General features: G+C 48.5%; 1 protein-coding gene across 1 annotated transcript in view; it reads left to right on the top strand.

Annotated features, from left to right (window-relative positions):
- Positions 1–21,135, top strand: part of Acadvl (Acyl-CoA dehydrogenase very long chain) — a 224,065-nt gene that overhangs the window by 170,323 nt on the left and 32,607 nt on the right. The window contains exon 9 of the mRNA XM_045748593.2: positions 11,525–11,693. Within this exon, the coding sequence (XP_045604549.1) occupies positions 11,525–11,693 (169 nt within the window). The remainder of the gene's footprint in view (positions 1–11,524; positions 11,694–21,135) is intronic.

Genomic DNA, 21,135 nt, shown 5'->3' with positions numbered 1-21,135 from the left:
TAACCCTGCAATTATCCGGGATTCAAACATCCGGAAAACGCCCTTATACGGACAAAATCGTGATCGGATAAAGTTCTCACAATATCCGGCCAATATGGCCACAGGAACTGGATAAAAGCTGGTTTGGCCGGATGAAAATTCGGCCATACCGTATTAATCCCGTCTGTGGCTCTAGACGCATGGTGGAGGATGGGGTGGGGTGGGTGGGTGGTGTTGGGAGGGTGGAAGGGGTGCATCGGGAGGGGACCACCTGGGTACAGGAATTACCATTAATTTTAGAACAATTAATCATAGCCAAAAACAAATTAAATAAGTACTAGTAATTATGTAATAACAAATAAATAAGTTTCCTAAAAGCAATGTGCACAGGCTGAAGTTTCCTTAAAAAATATTGAGAGTTTTTTCCTCCTGGCGGCCTACGTAACGTGCTATAGCTGCCCCACCCCACGTGGACCTGTCCAACACTGGTCAACCCATGTGCGTCCGTCCCTCGTGTTATACACAGTGCTGCGCCATTAGTGAAATATTTTTTTAAATAACTTTTTTATTTTCATAGTAACTTTAAACATTTTTGGCCAAGATTATGTCTGGTAGCAGCATCGATCATTCTGGAGGTGTTAAGAGGAAGAAGGTTGTCCTAGCAATTAAAGACAAGTTACGTGTTGTTCAACCAGTGAGGCGTCACAGGCAGTCAAATGCCTTCAACAAGTGAGGCACCACAGGCAAGCCAAGCGCCTTCAACAAGTGCGGCGTTACAGGCAAGCCAAGCGCCTTCAACAAGTGAGGCGCAAGCAAGCGCCTTCAACAAGTGAGGCGCCACAGGCTAGCCAAGCGCCTTCAGCAAGTGAGGCGCCACAGGCAAGCCAAGCGCCTTCAACAAGTGAGGCGTCACAGGCAAGCCAAGCGCCTTCAACAAGTGAGGTGCAAGCAAGCGCCTTCAACAAGTGAGGCGCAAGCAAGTGCCTTCAACAAGTGAGGCGCAAGCAAGCACCTTCAACAAGTGAAGCTTCACAGGCAAGCCAAGCGCCTTCAACAAGTGAGGCGCAAGCAAGCAAGCGCCTTTAACAAGTGAGGCATCACAGGCAAGCCAAGCGCCTTCAACAAGTAATTACCTAAGTGTAGTTACAGGATGAGAGCTACGCTCGTGGTGTCCCGTCTTCCCAGCACTCTTTGTCATATAACGCTTTGAAACTACTGACGGTCTTGGCCTCCACCACCTTCTCACTTAACTTGTTCCAACCGTCTACCACTCTATTTGCGAAGGTGAATTTTCTTATATTTCTTCGGCATCTGTGTTTAGCTAGTTTAAATCTATGACCTCTTGTTCTTGAAGTGCCAGGTCTCAGGAAATCTTCCCTGTCGATTTTATCAATTCCTGTTACTATTTTGTATGTAGTGATCATATCACCTCTTTTTCTTCTGTCTTCTAGTTTTGGCATGTTTAATGCTTCTAACCTCTCCTCGTAGCTCTTACCCTTCAGTTCTGGGAGCCACTTAGTAGCATGTCTTTGCACCTTTTCCAGTTTGTTGATGTGCTTCTTAAGATATGGGCACCACACAACAGCTGCATATTCTAGCTTTGGCCTAACAAAAGTCATGAACAATTTCTTTAGTATATCGCCATCCATGTATTTAAATGCAATTCCGAAGTTAGAAAGCATAGCATAGGCTCCTTGCACAATATTCTTTATGTGGTCCTCAGGTGATAGTTTTCTATCTAGAACCACCCCTAGATCTCTTTCTTTATCAGAATTCTTTAAAGATTTCTCACATAATATATAGGTTGTGTGGGGTCTATGTTCTCCTATTCCACATTCCATAACATGACATTTATTAACATTAAATTCCATTTGCCAAGTGGTGCTCCATCTACTTATTTTGTCCAGGTCTTCTTGAAGGGCATGACAATCATCTATATTTCTTATCCTTCCTATTATCTTAGCATCATCAGCAAACATGTTCATATAATTCTGTATACCAACTGTTAGATCATTTATGTACACAATAAACATCACTGGTGCAAGAACTGAACCCTGTGGTACTCCACTTGTGACATTTCTCCATTCCGATACATTGCCTCTGATTACTGCCCTCATTTTTCTATCAGTCAGAAAATTTTTCATCCATGATAGAAGCTTACCTGTCACCCCTCCAATATTTTCCAGTTTCCAGAACAACCTCTTATGTGGAACTCTGTCGAAAGCCTTTTTTAGGTCCAGATAGATGCAGTCAACCCAACCATCTCTTTCCTGTAATATCTCTGTGGCTCGATCATAGAAACTGAGTAAATTCAATACACAGGATCTTCCAGATCGAAAACCAAACTGTCTGTCTGATATTATATCATTTCTCTCTAGGTGTTCTACCCATTTAGTTTTGATTAGCTTTTCCAATACTTTCACTATTACACTTGTCAATGATACAGGTCTATAATTGAGGGGGTCTTCCCTGCTGCCACTTTTGTAGATTGGAACTATGTTAGCCTGTTTCCACACGTCTGCTACGATTCCTGTACACAGGGATGCCTGAAAGATCAGGTGAAGTGGAATGCTGAGCTCAGATGCACATTCTCTCAGAACCCATGGTGAAACGCCATCTGGGCCAGCTGCTTTGTTCTTACCGAGCTCCTTGAGCATTTTTTCCACTTCGTCTCTAGACACCTCTATGTGCTCTATATTGTTCTCTGGAATTCTTATTGTATCTGGTTCCCTAAAGATTTCATTTTGTACAAACACACTTTGGAACTTTTCGTTTAGTGTTTCACACATTTCCTTTTCATCTTCCGTGAATCTATTTCCCATTTTCATATTATCATATTTTCATATTATCATTTTCATATTTCCCATTTCCCATATTATCCTTTACATGCAATTTGTTGTTTATGAATTTATAGAATAGACCTGGTTCTGTTTTACATTTGTCTGCAATCCCTTTTTCTAAATTTCTTTCTGCCTCTCTCCTCACTGCCGTGTAGTTGTTTCTCGCATCTTTGTATCACTGGTATGTTTGGGGGGTTCGGCCTCTTCCTGTATTGATTCCATTTTTGTGTCTTTTGGTCTCTAGCCCTCTCGCAATTTCTATTGAACCAATCCTGTTTCCTAGTTCTGCATCTCTGTTTTGGTATAAATTTTTTTGTGCCTTTATCATATATTTCACAAAACTTGACATACATCTCATTCACTTCCTTGCCTAGCATCAAGTCTGTCCAATTATACTCACTGAAAAAATTTCTAAGGTCACCATAATGTCCTCTCCTGAAGTCTGGTTTTTCAACTGCTTCAACCTCCTTATTTTCTTCCAGCTTATAACGCATTGCATACTTTATTCCCCAAAAAGACATGGTCACTTTTACCCAAGGGAGGAAGGTACTGAATGTCAAATATCTCTTCCTCCTTCCTGGTAAATATCAAATCTAGCATGGAGGGAACGTCCCCTTCCCTCATCCTCGTAGCTTGTTTAACATGTTGATACAAGAATGTTTCCAGGATGAGGTCTACAAATTTACAGGTCCAAAAATCTTCTGTTTTAGCTTCATATGCTTCCCAGTCTATGGATTTCAAGTTGAAGTCACCGACTATCAACAGTCGTGATCTATCGTTATCCGCTCTCGCTATAATCTCTCTCATTATTGTTATAAGACCTTCACGTTTACTATCTAGCTCCTCCTTTGACCATGTGCTGCTTGGCGGTGGACTATATGCATTTATGACCATTAGTTTATCATCCTCATGGCAGATCTCTAGTGCTATTATGTCAATTTCTTGTGGATTGGCAGTCATTATTTCGTTCACCTTTAGGTGTTCTTTTACCAGCACAGCAACGCCACCGCCTTTCCTAATTTTTCTGTCCCGTCTCCAAATTGAGTAGCCCCTTGGGAATATGACCTCATTTAAAATTACATCTTCAAGTTTTGTCTCCGTGATTGCAACAATGTCGGGTGTCTGCAGCTGTATTACATCACATAACTCCAGTATCTTCGATCTCACTCCATCTATGTTGGTGTATGCAATCTTCAGGAACTTGTTCCCCCTCTCCTTATTCTTCACTCCCCCTCTCTCTCTTGATTTTGTTGGTTTGCCTTTATGTACCACTTTACTGGTTTGCCTACCCCTATCACTTTGTAGAAAAAAAGAATTTATTTCTTCTTCATTCCTGCTCTCATTTAAATGTTTTGCCTCGGCGAGGTTCAGTTTCAGCGTCTCTCTATCTTCTTTTGAAAGATCTCGTCTTAACGACCACCCTTTCCCATCCTCATCCCTTTGCAATTTTCTAGCATTCCTTAGTACTTCTTCCATCTGTTTGGCACCGTTTAGGGTGATCCTCAAAGGTCGATCTTTCCCTTGAGGAAGTGAGGGCATGCAAGCGCCTTCAACAAGTGAGGCATCACAGGCAACCCAAATGCCTTCAACCAGTGAGGCTTCAGCAGCTGGCAGTCAAAACTAACTTTGCTTAATGAACTGTACAGTAATTTTAAGTGTTAATTTTAGTGTTGTGTTAGTATAGGTTATGTAAATTGTTAAGAATTCTTAACTTCAAGATGTGTGGCATCAATCAAGAAGACGAACACCGACAAGGTAAGTTGAGGTTTCTAGTTGAATATTTAATAATTACATGTGGCAAGGCAATTCAAATTATGTTGTTCGTAGTATAAAAATAGTTGGAAATGGTCACTTTTGGACTCATAGGTGAAAAAGTACCATTATCCGAAAAATGTGATAATCCGGCTGGGGGTCCTTCCCATATAGTCTGGATGATCGAGTGGAGACAGTATATATGTGTATATATACTTTTTCTTTCAGAAGGGGCTCTGTTCCCTTCTCTGTTGACGGGGCACTGGGGGAGCAGCTTGCTCTGTTGACTCTCGCAGTTAGTGGGCGCTTTTGGCTGTCTTCCAGCCTCTGGTGGCAGGGGTGGATGGCTTCTCCCCCTTTGGGGGCTTCAGGACTGGCGGGGTGGGCTTCTTCCCCTTCGCTTCGTCATGTTATCTTAGTGGATACATTGGACGTGGTCGATCCGCCCCGTCTTTCTGGGGTTCCCGACTGCTCTTTGCAGACATGGGCCTGTCGAATCTGCGGTTCTTCTTGACTTCTTTAGTCTGCGCCCTGGATTCTATGCCCTCATCGGAGGACTGTTGTCTCTTGTCTGGCTTCTGTTGGGGCCGAGTGCCTGGATGGTGGCCCTGGACCTCCAGGTCAATTCTTGGCACGTTCCTCTCCAGTTTTCCGGGACTAGCACAGTTGGTGGTGGGGCTTCGGGCTTGCCGCTTTTGTTGCCTTCCCTATTTTGTAATTGGCACTTGGTGTTTTTTTTTTTTTTTTTTTTATCTTTACCGGATCTTGGTGCCCTGTCTGAGTCTGCTTGAGATTCGGTGTCTGGCCTACCTCGACGACTGGCTGGTGTGGGCTTCCAGTCGGTCCGCTTGTCTGCTCGCCAGGGGTGCGGTTCTTTCTCGATCGCCGGGTTTGGTTTCCTGGTGATCTGGAGGCCATTCCATCTGTTTCCGTCCCGGGTTCGGACCTGGCTGGGTCTTGTTTAGGGCTCTTGGGCCGCTCCTTGTCTTTCCCTCCAGAAGTGTTACTGCGGCTGTGGTCCCGCCTTCGGCTGTTCATGAGGGGGTCCCGGGTCTCAGCGGTTGCTTGAGCAGTTGTGCGGGAGTCTGAACTTCGACATGCTGGTCTGCCCACGGGGTTGGGTTTGGCTTCGGCGTCTGTTTGGTTCCTTCGGAGACTCCCCTTCCGCCTCTTGCATTCATTGGGTTTGTTCCTCCAGGGATCTTGTGTTGGTGCTGCGTCAGCAGCTTCCTCTTTGGGGTTTTCAGGATTCTGTGCCTTGGCACCTCCCCGAGCCTTCACTCGATGTGTTCACGGACGGGTCATCTCTCGGCTGGGGCTTTGTGACCAGTGCTCACCAGGTCGGCCGGGGATGGTGGAGTCTGTCCGTCTGTCTGGCTCACAGCACGGTTCGGGAGTTCGTGGCTGTCTGGTTTGCGCTTCGGAGGGTTTGGGTCACTCGGTGCTCTACCATTCAGCTCCGTTCGGACTGTTTTTTGGCGGTTCTTGCCGAAACCACAGGGTTTCTCTTCGGTGTTGACCTTTGGGGTTGATTCTTTAGAGTGGCTCGTTTGCTGGATTCTCGGGGTTTGGCTAACCATCAGGTTCATGTCCGGGGTGTGTCCTGCGTCCTGGCGGACAGCTGTCTCGGTTCGTTCCTTTGTTCGCATATTGGCCAGTCATCGCCAACTCATTTTGTTGGCTCTGCCGGACGTATGAACTCCTGGCCATGGACGTCTTCGAGTCGGCGTGGTCTAGGCGTCGCCAATTTTATATGGCGCCCTTCCCCGCCTGCGAGGCGTTCACAGTGGATGATTTTCGGCAGGACTAGTCGAGGTGGGGGTTCCTGTTCCTCTTCTCCCGGTCCAGTTGTTCCTTCGGGTTCTGGCTCGGTTGCAGCCCATTCCCACGAGAGCAGTCCTTATGGTTCCTTGGTGGCCGGTCCAGCCTTATTTCAGACGCTGCTTAATAGGTGTCCGAACCCGGGGCGTTTTCCCGCGCCTCCGCCTTTTTCGGCAGGTCGGATTGGTCCTGTACATGACTGGTTCGGCTTTCTCCTTGGCTCTTCACATCTGGTATTTTGACACGGGTATCACCATCTCTGTGGTGTTCAGGTGGCTTTATTGATGGTGTCCCACCTGCGAGCTTCGTCTTGGTGACAGTATGACGTTCCTGGTGTTCTATGCACTTTTTCTTGCTCTTCGTAGGTTGTCGTCTCTTTCGCATCAGATTGTCTTGTACTTTCTTGGGTTTTCAGGACTACAGTTATTTGATGTTTCTTACTGTTGCCTCGTTTTGTGCGGCGCTGGCGGAGCCGCTCCGGCTTGCGTTCGGGGTGGACGTCACATCTGCCCCGTTTTGTACGCTTTCTCATGTTTTGTTTCACCTCCAGCCTGCTCATGCATCGCCTGAGCCGTCCTGGTCCTTGATCAGGGTGCCTTCTTATCTTCTCCTCAGTTTGTGGTAGCCCCTTCGGTTCAGGTTTCTACTCTTTGGTACTGGTGGTAGGTTTGTACGTGTGTAGCCTTTCTCCGTCCTGGCGACGGTCGAGACGGCTGCTTTCCGGAGGGCTTCTTGGGTTATTGATGCTTGATTGGTTTGGACGGGGGTGCATCCTGTGTTGTCCGGTTGTGCTTTTTGCCGTTACCTGCGTACCGTGTCTGGGGATGCGCTTTGGTTTGATCCGGTTTCCCTCGTACCCTGTTTTCAGGGCTCGGGTCTCCCAGGTCGTCCGCAGAGTTTTTCAATCTTCCAGCCTGCGGTCTGTCTTTGCGCCCGTGCTGTTCGGACGTTTACAGCTTTTGCTGCTGTGTTGATGACGTCTAGGGCTTTTTTCGGGCGCAGGGATTTGAGGGTCGCACAGGTTCTTGGCCGCCCATTCTTTATGCGCGTCTGCTCCTGTGCGTTCTTGTTGCCTTGGGTCGTAGGTTGCAGCCTGTTGTCTCGGCTTCGCGTTGCGGAGTTTGTGGCGGCTGCCTCCTGGGTTAGCCCTTTCTTTTCCTTCTCTTTGGGTATGAAGTTCCAGGGAGCCGTAGGGGCTCCCCACAGAAAACCAGCGTTGAATGTAATGAAACGCCATTTTCTGGGTGAGCCCCGGAGGCTCCCTGGCAACCCTCCCTCCCACCGGTAGGTGGGAGGGAGGGTTATTTCACGCGGTTATTTCGCGTTGGTTGAAGCTTAGCTTCCGAACTGAAGCTTGGCAGCCGGCGTGGTAGGTCGGGGGCGGGGAGGGCTGCGCGGACGATTGGCGCGGCAGTAAAGTGTGATGTTTGCTTGTTTGCTTGTTTCCTTGGGATTGTAGGGAGTTTCTACCTCTCTGTTCGTTTTTTTGTTTTAGTTTTTTACCATGTGGGGTTTGTTTTGTTATGCCTACCTTTCTGGGTGCCTAACCCTGGTCGATGGCAGATAAGGAAAACCCCAACCACAAGGGGGTTTTCCAGGGCCATTGCTCCCTGAAACCTCTCTGAAGGGGCCCAGGTTCTGGCACTGGTCCCTGGTAGGTCTGAACTCCTCAGCTAATGTCCCGGTCTAATATAACATACATTAGCCCGATAAGCTCCAGGGAGCCTCCGGGGCTCACCCAGTAAATGGCGTTTCATTACATTCAATGCTGGTTTTTTCCAGGAATTTTTCAAAGTCGATTCCTTTACTTCACTCCACACCTTGACCTAGTTATAGATGGCTTCCTTGATTGTATAGTTCTTCAAATTCTCAAGTTTTTTTTAGCCCTGTTATCCACACCGAGTTCAATATTTCCGGAAGAGGCAAAGCCACCAAAACTTCGTTCAGCATCTTTTTGGTGTACAACCTCTTTGTGGCACTGATAACTCCCTGATCCATAGGCTGAATGAGAGAGGTTGTGTTAGGAGGAAGTGCCATATCCTGTGCCATACCGAAGCGCCATTGTCCCTGGCCGTTGGTGCAGGGGCTTTACTTCTGGTCGTGTGTTTTTCCGTTTTCTCTTTATCCTACTCATGGGTTGTGTTTTCTTTGTGCCCTTTGGCTCTCCTATTGCCAGGTTTAGGTTTCTGGTTACCTGGCTTACCCAGCTTGTTGGCGTTTTCGTGTTCTCTCGGTATCCCTTCTCTAGAATCGCGCGTCGGGACTGTCGTCTCCGATCTCCCGGCTGGCTCGCAGGAGTGGCGATGTTTTCTGTAAAGCAAATGTTCCATCTCCTCCTTAGTCAGCTTGGGTTTCCAGCTTTGCTGGCTCCGTGGTTGCACCCGAGATTTTCCCGCGGCTCTGCCTCTTCCTAGGCTCGATTGGCCCACGGCGGGGCCGGTTCGGTTCTGCCTCGAGTTTCTCGCCTTCTGTTGGTGGTCAGGTGACTTCGTTGATGGTGTCCCACCTGCGTGTTTCTTCTTTGCGGCAGTGTGGGGTTTTTGGCGGTCTTTCCTTTTCCTTCTGTCCCTTCTTTGGTAGCTGCGTTTGTTGGTGTGGCCTTGTCCTTTTCTTGTGGAGGTTTGGAGCCGTCATCTTGCCCCATACTGTCCCCTCGTATCGTGCGACGATGGCGGAGCCGCTTCGGCTTGCTTTCGGTTTTGATGTTAATTCTGTGACGTTTCGCAAGTTGTCTCATGCATTGTTTCACCTCCTGCCTGATCTTGTGCCGCCTGAGCCGTCTTAGTCATTGAACAGAGTGCTCTTTTCTTTCTTCCCCTCGGTTTGTTGTGGCCTCTGAGGGTCGGGTTGGGGAGCTTCATGCTCTCCTCCGTCGCAGGGGTTTCTGCTCTTTCGGTCTTCATGATGGTTTTCTTTGTCTGCAGCCGTCTCCTTCTTTTCTGGTGAAGATTGAGACTGCGACTTTCAGGAGGGGTCCCTAGGTTGTTGATGCTTGGTTGGGCTGGGGGTGCATCATGTTTTGTGTTATGTGGCGGCTCTTCGCTGTTACTTGCGCGCCTCGGCCTCTGTGTCCGGGGATGTACTTTGGGTTGATCCCGTTTCCCTTTCTTTCCTGTTTGCAGAAAAGGTCATCCACAGAGTTCTTGCGGCTAGCCAGCCTGTGGTCTATCCCCGTGCCCATGACGTTTGTGTGTTCACTGCGCTTGCTGCCATCTTTGGCACCATGTCCTGGGTTGATATTCGGGCATGGGGCTTTTGGGGGTCGTACAGGGTCCTGGCTGCACTTTACCTCGTGAACGTCCCTAGGCCTAGTTGGGCCTGTGTCGTTTTTGAGTCGGCGGTTGCAGCCGGTTGTCTTGACTTCAAGTTGTGGAGTGAGCAACAACAGCCTCCCAGGTAAGTCTCTATGGTCTTCTTCTGTGGGTACTTAGCTTTGGGGAGCTGAAGGGGCTCCCCCCAGAAAACCAGCGTTGATTGTAATGAAACATTTTCTGGGTGAGACCCGGAGGCTCCCTGGCATCCCTCCCTTTCCCCGGTCGGCGTTTCTTTTGTGTGTTTTGACATCCAGCCTCTGAACTGACAGGTGGATAGCCGGCATGAGGGATCTGGGGCTCCCTCTTTCCCCTCCCGGGGAGTGGAGAGCTGCACAGACAGCGGCGCGGCGACGTGAGATGTCATGATCGTTTGCTTGTTTCTTGTAAGGGGAGTTCTATCCACTTGTTCGGCTTTTGGTAGCAATAATTTCACCAGAATGTTTTTTTTTGGGGGGGGGGGGGGATGCTTACCTTTCTGGGTGCCTGACCCGGTCGATGGCCGACATAGAGTGCTTTCAACCACATGGGGGTTTCTATAGGCCATTGCTCCCCATGCCTCTCTGAGGGGGTCAGGTTCTGGCTCGTGGTCCCTGGTAGGCCCACAGAACTCCATACACGTGACTGATGTCAAAGTCTGACATTAGCATATCAGCATAGTAAGCTCCGGGAAGCCTCAGGGTCTCACCCAGAAAATGACGTTTCATTACATTCAACGCTGGTTTTTTGGGATTTCACTAATTTCTTTGTCATCCTCCGTGTATGAACCTGCACTCGTAAGAATAGGTCCAATACTGGCAGTGGTTTTTTAGTTTGATTTCGCATATGTGAAGAAGTATTTTGGATTTTTCAGGTGGTGGGTGGCTGATGGTAGACTATGGAGGTGGGTGGCTGATGGTAGACTAAGGTGGTGGGTAGCTGATGGTAGACTAAGGTGGTGGGTGGCTGATGGTAGACTATGGAGGTGGGTGGCTGATGGTAGACTAAGGTGGTGGGTGGCTGATGGTAGACTAAGGTGGTGGGTGGCTGATGGTAGACTATGGAGGTGGGTGGCTGATGGTAGACTGTGGAGGTGGGTGGCTGATGGTAGACTATGGAGGTGGGTGGCTGATGGTAGACTATGGAGGTGGGTGGCTGATGGTAGACTAAGGTGGTGGGTGGCTGATGGTAGACTATGGAGGTGGGTGGCTGATGGTAGACTAAGGTGGTGGGTGGCTGATGGTAGACTATGGAGGTGGGTGGCTGATGGTAGATTAAGATGCTGATCAAGAACATAGCCAATCCATGACAAAAGCATTGAAAGAAACACGTATGAGGGAAAAGTTATTGAGATTTTGTTGAAAGTATTGAAAAAGGAGACTTATAGGTTCTTACATGCAAATACTCCTATACAGCATTCTGTGTGAACAATTTGGTACCAAATTGACTGATGTAGCGCAAAAATTGTGGCGAGAAAGCTGACTAGAGAATAAACATTAGAGTGGGGATGAGCTCTGTGCCTGCCTTGCAGTGCACGGCAGGTTTAAGGTATAGGAAAGTGAGACTTATACGTTCCTATATGCATATATTTCTTTAGAGCATTCTATTACGAACAATTTGATACCTAATTAAACAACGTTGCATGAAAATTGAGATAAGAAAGCTAAGAAGAGTATAAACATTTGTGGGTGGTGGTGAGTTAGCGTGCGCTGCTCAGCCTACCTTGAGGTGTACGACGGATCATTTGCAGAGGCAGCGAAAGTGTTAAATACAAGATTATTTTACACAAAAGGTATATGTTTTTTCTGGAAGACTGTAATTTATATTTTTGTTTTCATGTAGTGCTTTGCATCTGAAGCAGCTTGGACGATGACAGACGAGGCTATTCAGGTGTTGGGTGGCATGGGCTTTATGAAGGAGGCTGGCCTTGAGCGCGTGTTGAGGGATATTCGCATTTTCAGGATCTTCGAGGGAACGAATGATATTCTTCGTCTCTTTGTTGCTCTAACTGGTAAGTAACAAAGAAATGTTCTTTGTATTATATTTAGCAGTGATTAATATTGTATTATGTATAGTTTTGTTAAAGTATGTTATATTAAAATAATGTTTTAACATTTTTAACATGGTAGTGAAATAAAGACATAAAGCAAAAAGTTGTGGTTAATAATTGATTTCTGGGAGGGCTCCATTTGTAGCTCCTTGTTACTAGCCACCTAGGCAGCTCCCCGTTGCTAGCCACCTAGGCAGCTCCCCGTTGCTAGCCACCTAGGCAGCTCCCCGCCGCTAGCCACCTAGGCAGCTCCCCGCCGCTAGCCACCTAGGCAGCTCCCCGCCGCTAGCCACCTAGGCAGCTCCCCGCCGCTAGCCACCTAGGCAGCTCCCTGCCGCTAGCCACCTAGGCAGCTTCCCGCCGCTAGCCACCTAGGCAGCTTCCTGCCGCTAGCCACCTAGGCAGCTCTCCGCCGCTAGCCACCTAGGCAGCTCCCCGCCGCTAGCCACCTAGGCAGCTCCCCGCCGCTAGCCACCTAGGCAGCTCCCCGCCGCTAGCCACCTAGGCAGCTCTCCGCCGCTAGCCACCTAGGCAGCTCTCTGCCGCTAGCCACCTAGGCAGCTCTCCGCCACTAGCCACCTAGGCAGCTCCACTATACATGTCTCACCAAGCCGTTGTGAGTCAAAAAAATGCCTACCGAGGCCTTACCTTTCTGGGTGCCTGTCCTGGTCAATGGCAGATATAGAATGCCCCACAATCACATGTGCATTTCTATGGGCCATTGCTCCTCGTGCCTCTCTGAGAGGGCCAGGTTCTGGCTCGTGGTCCCCGGTAGGCCTAAAACTCCACCCACATCGACTGATGCCAAAAGTTAGGACTATCCCTATTAGCCTGGATAGCTCCAGGGAGCCTCTGGAACTCACCCAGAAGATGGGGTTTCATTTCATTTAACGCTGTTTTTTTTTTTGGGAGTGTGGAACAGATTAATTCAATTTACATTATTTCTTACGGGAGAATTCGTTTCAGGTTCGAATTTTCAGCTTACAAACTGTCTCTAGGAGCGGATTCAATTCGTAAGCTGAGGTACCAGTGTACCTATATTTTAAAAGTTATACCTAATGAACCCCATTTCTGGTGTTAGCCCCTTCGGCTCCCCGGAGCTTACTAGGCTGATATGCTATTGTCAGACTTTGGCATCAGTCATGTGTATGGAGGTCTGTGGGCCTACCGGGGACCATGAGCCAGAACCTGGTCCCCTCAGAAGAGGCTAGAGGAGCAATGGATTATAGAAACCCCCGTGTGGTTGGAAGAATTCTATATCTGCCATCAACCGGGTCAGGCACCCAGAAAGGTATGCATCCCAAAACAAATCCCTATTCTGGTGAAAATATTGCTACCAAATCCCAAACAAGTGGATAGAACTGCTCTAAATGAAACGAGCAAACTATCATGACGTCGGACGTCACCGCGTCGGTATCTACGCAGCTGCCCCCTCGCCGGGAAGGTGAAGAGGGAGCCCCATACCCCTCAAACCGGCTATCCACCCCTTAGTTCTTAGGCTGATGCTAGAGGCTATGGTCGTGTGCTCTGGCTCCAGACATAGTTTCAGCACTGTGCTTTGAGTGTGGTGGCTGTCTTTTAAGGGTACTAGAGCCAGGAGTTAGTCTCCAATCGTCGGGCTGCATGCGCCTAGGGTTCCCTTCCCTAGGTGCCCTGTAAGCACTGCCCTTGGAGCTTGGGTTACCTTCCACAAGTTCCTTGGGTCCTGCCTCTCCTGGCCGTTTTACTGCTCAGTTTTTTGGCCGCCCTTTGGGTATTTGGGAGTTTTGTCTCCCTTGTTTACCTTAGGGTAAGAGGCAGTTTGCACTGGTTCGGGGCACGGGGTGCTGCGCAGCTTGTTTTCACCAATTACAGTGGCCAGCTCTGTTCCTCTGGGGTACGCTGTCCTCTTGCGTTTGTTTTTTTCTTTTTGCCTTGTGGGGGGATCTGCCCTGCTTTTGGCCACTTGTGCTTGACCTATTACGGTTCTTCTCTGGTGGTGCCCCCTGCTAGGTCCCCGTGAGTGTACACGTCCCTGAGTTGCAGCTTTAGTGAGTTTGCTTGGTAGTTTTGGGTGCCGGATAGCAGTACAATGCTTGAGGCTACCTGGGCAAGAGTCTCGTTAATCGCTCAGGGCCCTGGGAAACCCCTGGGGGTGCATAGGTCTGATGGATGTGACCCCAGAGTCCCCCCCCCCCTACTTCGTGCGGGTTAGAGGGTTGTTTAGTCCCCTTGTCTCAGGGTGACCCTCACTGTTTTTGCCTCCGTCATGCTGCCTGTTGGGTCGGTGACACTTTCGACCCTGAGTCTCGTGAGTTCTGTTGCTTGCTAATGACTCTATTTACCCAGTCTAGTGATGACCTTATGAGGGTACAAGCAACGCAGGCGTTGCATGCGCGTCTTAGGTTGTTGCAACACATTCGGTTGGTTGCTCACCTGGATGCCTCGAGGCTGCCCCGTTTTGCTTACAGGGACCCGGACATCGGGGGGGGGGTCGCCTTGATTTTGGTTCAGTCTGCCGCCCCTTACCCCCCCCCCCCTCGTCCTTTCCCTCCTGTGGTTCGTTCTGGTCCCCTCCCCACTGCTTCCAGCTCCGAAGCATCTAAGGGTTTTAGAGCAGGGTTTAGATAGTCTTGAGGCTCAGGCAGTCTCGGGATATGCCTCTTCCAGTGTGGCGACGGAGGCATTCGAGTCTAGTCTCCTGCCGAAGCCATCGGGTCTGACCAGTGGGGGCCCCCCCTTAAGTTCGGCTCACACGGCTGCGCTGGCCTTGTCTTTTGAGGCCGGTGCTTTGGGAGATGACATAGCCCCTGGTCTTACGGAGGATCTCGGGACGGGGGAGGGGCTGACTTTGGGGGCCTTAGGCCCCGCTGGACCCCGCTTGGGTTTTTCTACCCTCTAAGTGGGGCTTGTTGTTACAAGGAGTGGAGTTCTCTTTTCCCCCCTCTGCGTACGAATTGGGTTTGGTATCTGCTCCTCCCTGGGTTCGGTTCCATGTTTCCCCGGGTGCGTCGGTTCCGTCCTTCTGGAGGTTTTAGGCTTCTCGCATCCAACCTTCTGCGGTGCGGGCAGCCCTTGCGGCTTATCTCCTGCGTGACCCGGATTATGCGTCGGTGATGGATCCGTCTTCATTCAGGTTTGGGACTTTGTTCCCTTTCTGGGGTACCTGTTTGATACCTGCTTGATGGGGTTCCGGGAGTTCTTCTACTCCCCAAGCCCGGCCCGAGGCCAGGCTCGACTTGTGAGAGTTTGGTCCACTAGGCTGTTGCTTGGAGCGGCCCGCAGGCCCACATATCCACCACAGCCCGGCTGATCCGGAACTTCTCTTAGAAAACAGTCCAGTTTTCTCTTAAAGATGTCCACGGTTGTTCCGGCAATATTTCTTATAGTCGCTGGGAGAACGTTGAACAACCGTGGACCTCTGATGTTTATAGTGTTCTCTGATTGTGCATATAGCACCTCTGCTCTTCACTGGTTCAATCCTGCATTTTCTTCCATATTGTTCACTCCAGTACGTTGTTATTTTACTGTGTAGATTTGGGACCTGGCCTTCCAGTATTTTCCATGTGTATATTATTTGGTATCTCTCTCGTCTCCTTTCTAGAGAGTACATTTGGAGAGCTTTGAGACGATCCCAATAATTTAGGTGTTTTATCTCGTCTATGCATGGCATATATGTTCTCTGTATTCCCTCTATTTCAGCAATCTCTCTTGCTCTGAAGGGGAAAGTGAGTACTGAACAGTACTCGAGACGGGACAACACAAGTGACTTGAAGAGTACAACCATTGTGATGGGATCCCTGGATTTGAAAGTTCTCGTAATCCATCCTATCATTTTTCTGGCTGATGCAATATTTGCTTGGTTATGCTCCCTAAACGTTAGATCGTCGGACATCTTTATTCCCAAATCCTTGACATGCTGTTTTCCTACTATGGGCAGATTCGATTGTGTTTTGTACCCTGTATTATGTTTCGGATCCTCATTTTTGCCTTACCTGAGTACCTGAAATTTATCACCGTTAAACATCATGTTATTTTCTGCTGCCCCATCAAAAACTTTGTTAATGTCTGCTTTTAATTTTTCCATGTCTTCAGCAGAGGTAATTTTCATGCTGATTTTTGTGTCATCTGCAAAGGATGACACGAAGCTGTGACGTGTATTTTTGTCCATATCTGATATGAGAATAAGGAACAGTAGCGGTGCAAGGACTGTACCTTGAGGTACAGAGCTTTTAACTTCGCTTGCACTTGATTTTATTTGATTGACTGTTACTCTCTGTGTTCTGTTCGACAGGAAATTGAGTATCCAGCATCCTACTTTACCAGTTATTCCCATTGACCTCATTTTGTGTGCTATCACCCCATGGCCACATTTGTCGAACGCCTTTGCAAAGTCTGTGTATTCAACATCTGCCTTTTGCTTTTCTTCTAGAGCTTCTGTGATTTTGTCGTAGTGGTTGAGTAACTGCGACAGAAAGGATCTTCCCGCTCTAAATCCATGTTGTCCTGGGTTGTGCAACTCATTATTTTCCATAAATCTAGAAATTTGATTCCTAATCACTCTTTCAAACACTTTTATTATGTGTAATGTTAGTGCAACTGGCCTATAATTTTTTGCAAAGGCTTTACTCCCCCCCCCTTGTGCAACGGAGCTATATCTGCAGATTTAAGTGCTGCTGGTATCTCTCCTGTATCTAGGCTCTTTCTCCATATTATGCTGAGTGCTCACGCTACTGGTACTTTACATTTCTATATAAATATTGAATTCCATGAGTCAGGCCCAGGAGCTGAGTGCATAGGCATATTGTCAATTTCTCTTTCAAAGTCTTCCGAGTTTGTGTTAATATCTGTTATGTTATCTGCAGCTTAAATGTCATTTATAAAGAAGCTGTCTGGGTCATCAACTTTCATGATGTTTATTGGTGTGCTAAATATAGCTTCATACTGTCTTCTTAGAATTTCACTAACTCTTTGTTGTCCTCTGTGTACGTACCTTCATTTGTAATTAACAGTCCAATACTGGTCGAGGTTTTTGATTTTGATTTTGCGTATGTGAAAAAATATTTTGAATTTTTCTTTATCTCTTGTATAGCTTTCTGTTCCAATTCTATTTCCTCAGACTCATATATTTCTTCAACGTTTGCTCTATTTCTTCGATCTCCCTGCTTAGGTTTATTTTCCTTGCTTGTGATAGTTGTGTCTGCTGAAGCATTTCCGTTATTTTTTTTTTCCCTTCTCCTGTACAGTCATTTGCGTTCTCTTTCTAGAGTGGTCCTCTTTCTGCCCCTCCTCACAGGCACGTGCTTCAAGCAGACCTTGTAAGCTTCAGCTGTCAGTTGAGCTATTCCCTGTGTGGGAGTTTTGTCGCTTAAGACCGTCTCCCATTGAATGGTTGCAAGGTCTACATTTATTTTTTCCCAGTCGATCCTCTTATTGTTGAAATTGAATTGATTGAATACTCCTTCTCGCTTGTTGGGTCTCTTAGACCTACTACTGTTATTTATGCTAGTTTACACTTCAATGAGCTTATGGTCTGAGTATGTAGTATCTGAGATTGTAATGTCTCTGATTAGTTCATCATTGTTTGTGAATAACAAGTCTAGTGTGTTTTCGTTCCTAGTTGGTTCTGTAATCTGTTGATTGAGCGAGAATTTGTCACAGAATCTCAAAAGTTCTCTGACCTGTGGTTGGTTATTTCCCAGGTCATTCCCTGCTATGATATTTGTGTTTGCCATTCTCCATCTTAACTCGGTAAATTGAAATCTCCAAGGAAGATAATATCTGGAGCTGGGTTTGCTAGGTTATCAAGTATGTTCTCTATTTTGTGCATCTGCTCTGTGAATTCCTCAACCGTTGTATCTGGCGGTTTATATACTGTATTAGAATGATAATTAGGTTTAATTTTTCTACCTTAATTCCAAGTACCTCTACCACCTCATTAGTTGAGTTTAGTAGTTCTGTGCATACCAGGTCCTCTTTTAATATACAGACCTACTACTCCATTTGACCTAGTTTCTCTATCACATCTATATAAATTATAATTTGGAATCCAGGTTTCACTATCCATGTAATCTTTTGTATGAGTTTCCGTGAATGCCCCGAATATTGAGTTTGACTCTAATAGGAGGCCATTTATGAACTTCATTTCTTGACTTTGACTTTAAACCTTGAATGTTTGCAAATATGAATGATTGTCCATATTGTATGTCACTTCTGGAAGGTTTTGGTAGTTCTCCCTCCTCTCTACCCTGACCCAGGGTGTGTTGTTGTGGCAATGGTTTGTCCAGTTTTGGAAGTGATACTGGGGAGTGTGGTAGTCTCTGTGTAGTTGGGGGGTGTAGTATGTGTGGGCTTGATGACGAACCATAGTCCAGTCTTGGGCATTTCCCCCTCTCCATTCGTACTCCTGCAACGTTTCTGCCTGTCTGTGTCTCCCAATGTTTCTGCCTGCCTCTAAAAAATTTCCAGGGCTATTATATTGGACTTCCTCTCTTATATAGCGTTGTGTACCTCTGACGTGGAAATCAGGGCAATGAAGATCGTAGCATTTCCTCTCATTAACTGAGAGTTTGCATAGCTTAGGGTGAAAATATCTACACTCCGTATCAAAACGACATCTGCCTTTCCCTAACCAGTTTCGGCATTTCCGTGGGTGCATGAGTGTACATTCCGTGCCTCTGGTCCCATATCTGCACTGTTCTTTTGCATAATACCTGCAAATATTTTCATCTGTGATTGTATTCTTATTGTTTATACCCATGCACGACTTGGCTACCTGTGTTTTCTGGGGGAGCCTCGTCGGCTTCCCGGAGCTTTACCAGGCTGATATGCTAATGTCAGACTTTGGCATCAGTCATGTGTGTGGAGTTTTAGGGCCTACCGGGGACCACGGCCAGAACCTGGCCCCCTCAGAGAGGCAAGGGGAGCAATGGCCTATAGAAACTCCCGTGTGGTTGGAAGCATTCTATGTCTGCCATCGACCGAGTCAAGCATCCAGAAAGGTAAGCATTTCAAAACAAGCCCCTATTCTGGTTAAAATTGCTACCAAAAGCCGAACTTGTGGATACAACTCCCCAACAGAAAGCAAGCAAACTAGTATGACGTCACACGTCACTGCGCCGCTGTCTGTGCAGCTCCCCCCTCCCTGGGAGGGGGAAGGGGGAGCCCCAGACCTCCCACGCCAGCTATTGGTTCCCATTTGGGCTCTTTGTTTTCACTTCGTTGGCCGGTTTTGTTGTTCCTGCTTCCTCTTTTGGCTACTTTTCTACTGCAGTAGTCCTGGTTGGCGCCTTCCCGTAGAGAGGGTTGTGCGGTTCAGCCAGCGTGTCATGCACATTCGCCGTGGAGTTTGTTTCGGTCTGGGCAGTGTGTTCAGTGCTGGTGTTTTGCACTGAACACACTCACTCTTCTCCCTTGCTCCGGTATGTACCCCTTCGCTCCGGGGGTGTCCTGGATCCGAGCTGTGGGGTGGACGCCAAGGTTTGCCCTGTGTCACGGGTGTGGGCCGTTCCTTCGCCTCTTCCCTGCTCCGGCTCTGGCTTCTTTGCCTGGCGGTGCTCCCAAGATCTTCTGGGCGCTGTTGGGTCGTGTCACGTTCGTGCCCCCGTTTGCCAGGTGAGTTTCTGCGGTCTGGCGTCTTTTGGCAGGGCACTGGATGCGAGGATGTTTATATACCTGTCTTTATTTAGGCATATCTATGTATGACTGAGACCATTCGCACACCGGTGACTGTCCCTTTTCAACCCTTCTAGTTCCACTCGTGTGCATGTCCAACCCATGCTAGAGTCATTCCGGGGACCCACCTCTTTCGTGTTAGGTGTGTGGGTTGTGGTGCTGGTTATGTACTCACCTGGTAGGGGCTCTCCTGGCTGTGCTTGCGGGGTTTGAGCTCTGGCTCTTGAGTCCCGCCTATATGGAAGAACTTGCGGGATAGTACCAGTGGAATGCAGTGGTGCAATGGCACAATCGGGGAACACTGTATAACCATCAGAGGTCTGTTTTCGAATAGAGGTTCTGGCCCATCCTGGCTGTGGTGGGCATGTGGGCCTGCGGGTCGCTCCCAGCAGCAGCCTGGTGGACCACCCTCTCACAAGTCTAGCCTAGCCTTGGGCCGGGCTTGGGGTGTAAATTGAACTCCCGGAACCCCATCCAACAGGTATCGTGCAGGTTTCTCCGCCGTCAGTCGCCTGGTGTGCAGGTTCCTGGGCCTGCTGCATTCTGTTGTGTCTCCGTTGGCCCTGTCTGGGGTCTGCCTGCACCAGTCTGTCTTTGCAGAAGCGAGTTGTTATTTACATGTTACATTGTGCGGTGGTGCCTGTTGCTGCTGCACGTGTGCATTGGTAACGTGTTTCACGGTGCCGTGTCCTTGTTCTGGTGTCCGGTTATGGTGTGGCATTTTGCTGCTGTTTTGTACCTAGGGTTTGCGTATGGGGGTTTGCTTATTTTTCGTGGTCTTCGGGTCCCTGGCTTGGCCCCCCATGCTTGTCCACCCCTAGTTGTTTCCTGGGGTTTGTGCTTCAGCTTTTTCGTCCTGCCTCTCCCCAGTCTCTTTCCTGGCATCTCCTTTGGTCGGTTTTGCCTGCACTTGCTGCTGTATTGGGGGGGGGGGTCGGTTTCTACCGCTTCCCTTCCTTGTGCGTTCCCTTTGTTTCCTCCTCTGCTGCAGGGGTGTTTTGCGTGCGTTCCTTGGCTTCTTAGGCGTTCTTTCAGCCTGTGTCCTATGGCGCGCTTATTTGTCTTGGTCTCTTTCAGTTGCTCGTACCCCTTGGTTCGTTACGCCTTCTTTGGTTTTCCTGGCTTGCCTTGCCGGTTGGTTTTTCGGGGTCTTGCGATGTCTTGCGTCGGACCCGTCGTTTCTGATCCCTTGGCGGGCTTGCTTGCATTGGGAGCTTTCTGTTCGGCCGACGTTTCATCTCCTTGGGCCGCCTGAGTTTCGGTGGTCGCGCCCGAGATCTTCCCGCGGCTCGGCCTTTTCCTGGGCTCGGAGAGGCCTTGTCAGGGCTGCTTCCGTTCTGCCTCGCGGTCTCACCTCCTGTTGGTGGTCAGGTGGCTTCGTGGTAGGTGTCCCACCTGCATACTTCTTGGCGGCAGTATGGGGTAATTTGGCGGTCCTTTCTTTTCCTCCTGTCCCTTCTTAGGTGGCTGCAGTTGTTAGCGTCGGCTTGGTTTTTCTGTTGGGGGTTGGGGGCCGTCGTCTTGCCACATACTGTCGCCTCTTTTCGTGCGGTGCTGGTGGAGTCGCTTCGGCTTGCTTTTGGTCTTCGTGTTGCTTCTGCGCCGTTAGTAAGCTGTCTCGTGTGTTGTTTCACCTCCGGCCTGTTCGTGCGCCGCTTGCACTGTCCTGGTCTCTGGTCAGCGTGCTCTGTCTTCTCCTCAGTTGGTGGTGCCCCTTCGGTTCCGGTTTGTTTTCTCGTCGGCTCTTTTT

This window comes from Procambarus clarkii, chromosome 2 (genome assembly GCF_040958095.1).
Source record: "Procambarus clarkii isolate CNS0578487 chromosome 2, FALCON_Pclarkii_2.0, whole genome shotgun sequence".
Taxonomy (NCBI): domain Eukaryota; kingdom Metazoa; phylum Arthropoda; class Malacostraca; order Decapoda; family Cambaridae; genus Procambarus; species Procambarus clarkii.
Note: the sequence above shows the minus strand (reverse complement) of the source record. Positions and strands in the feature narration are given on the sequence as shown.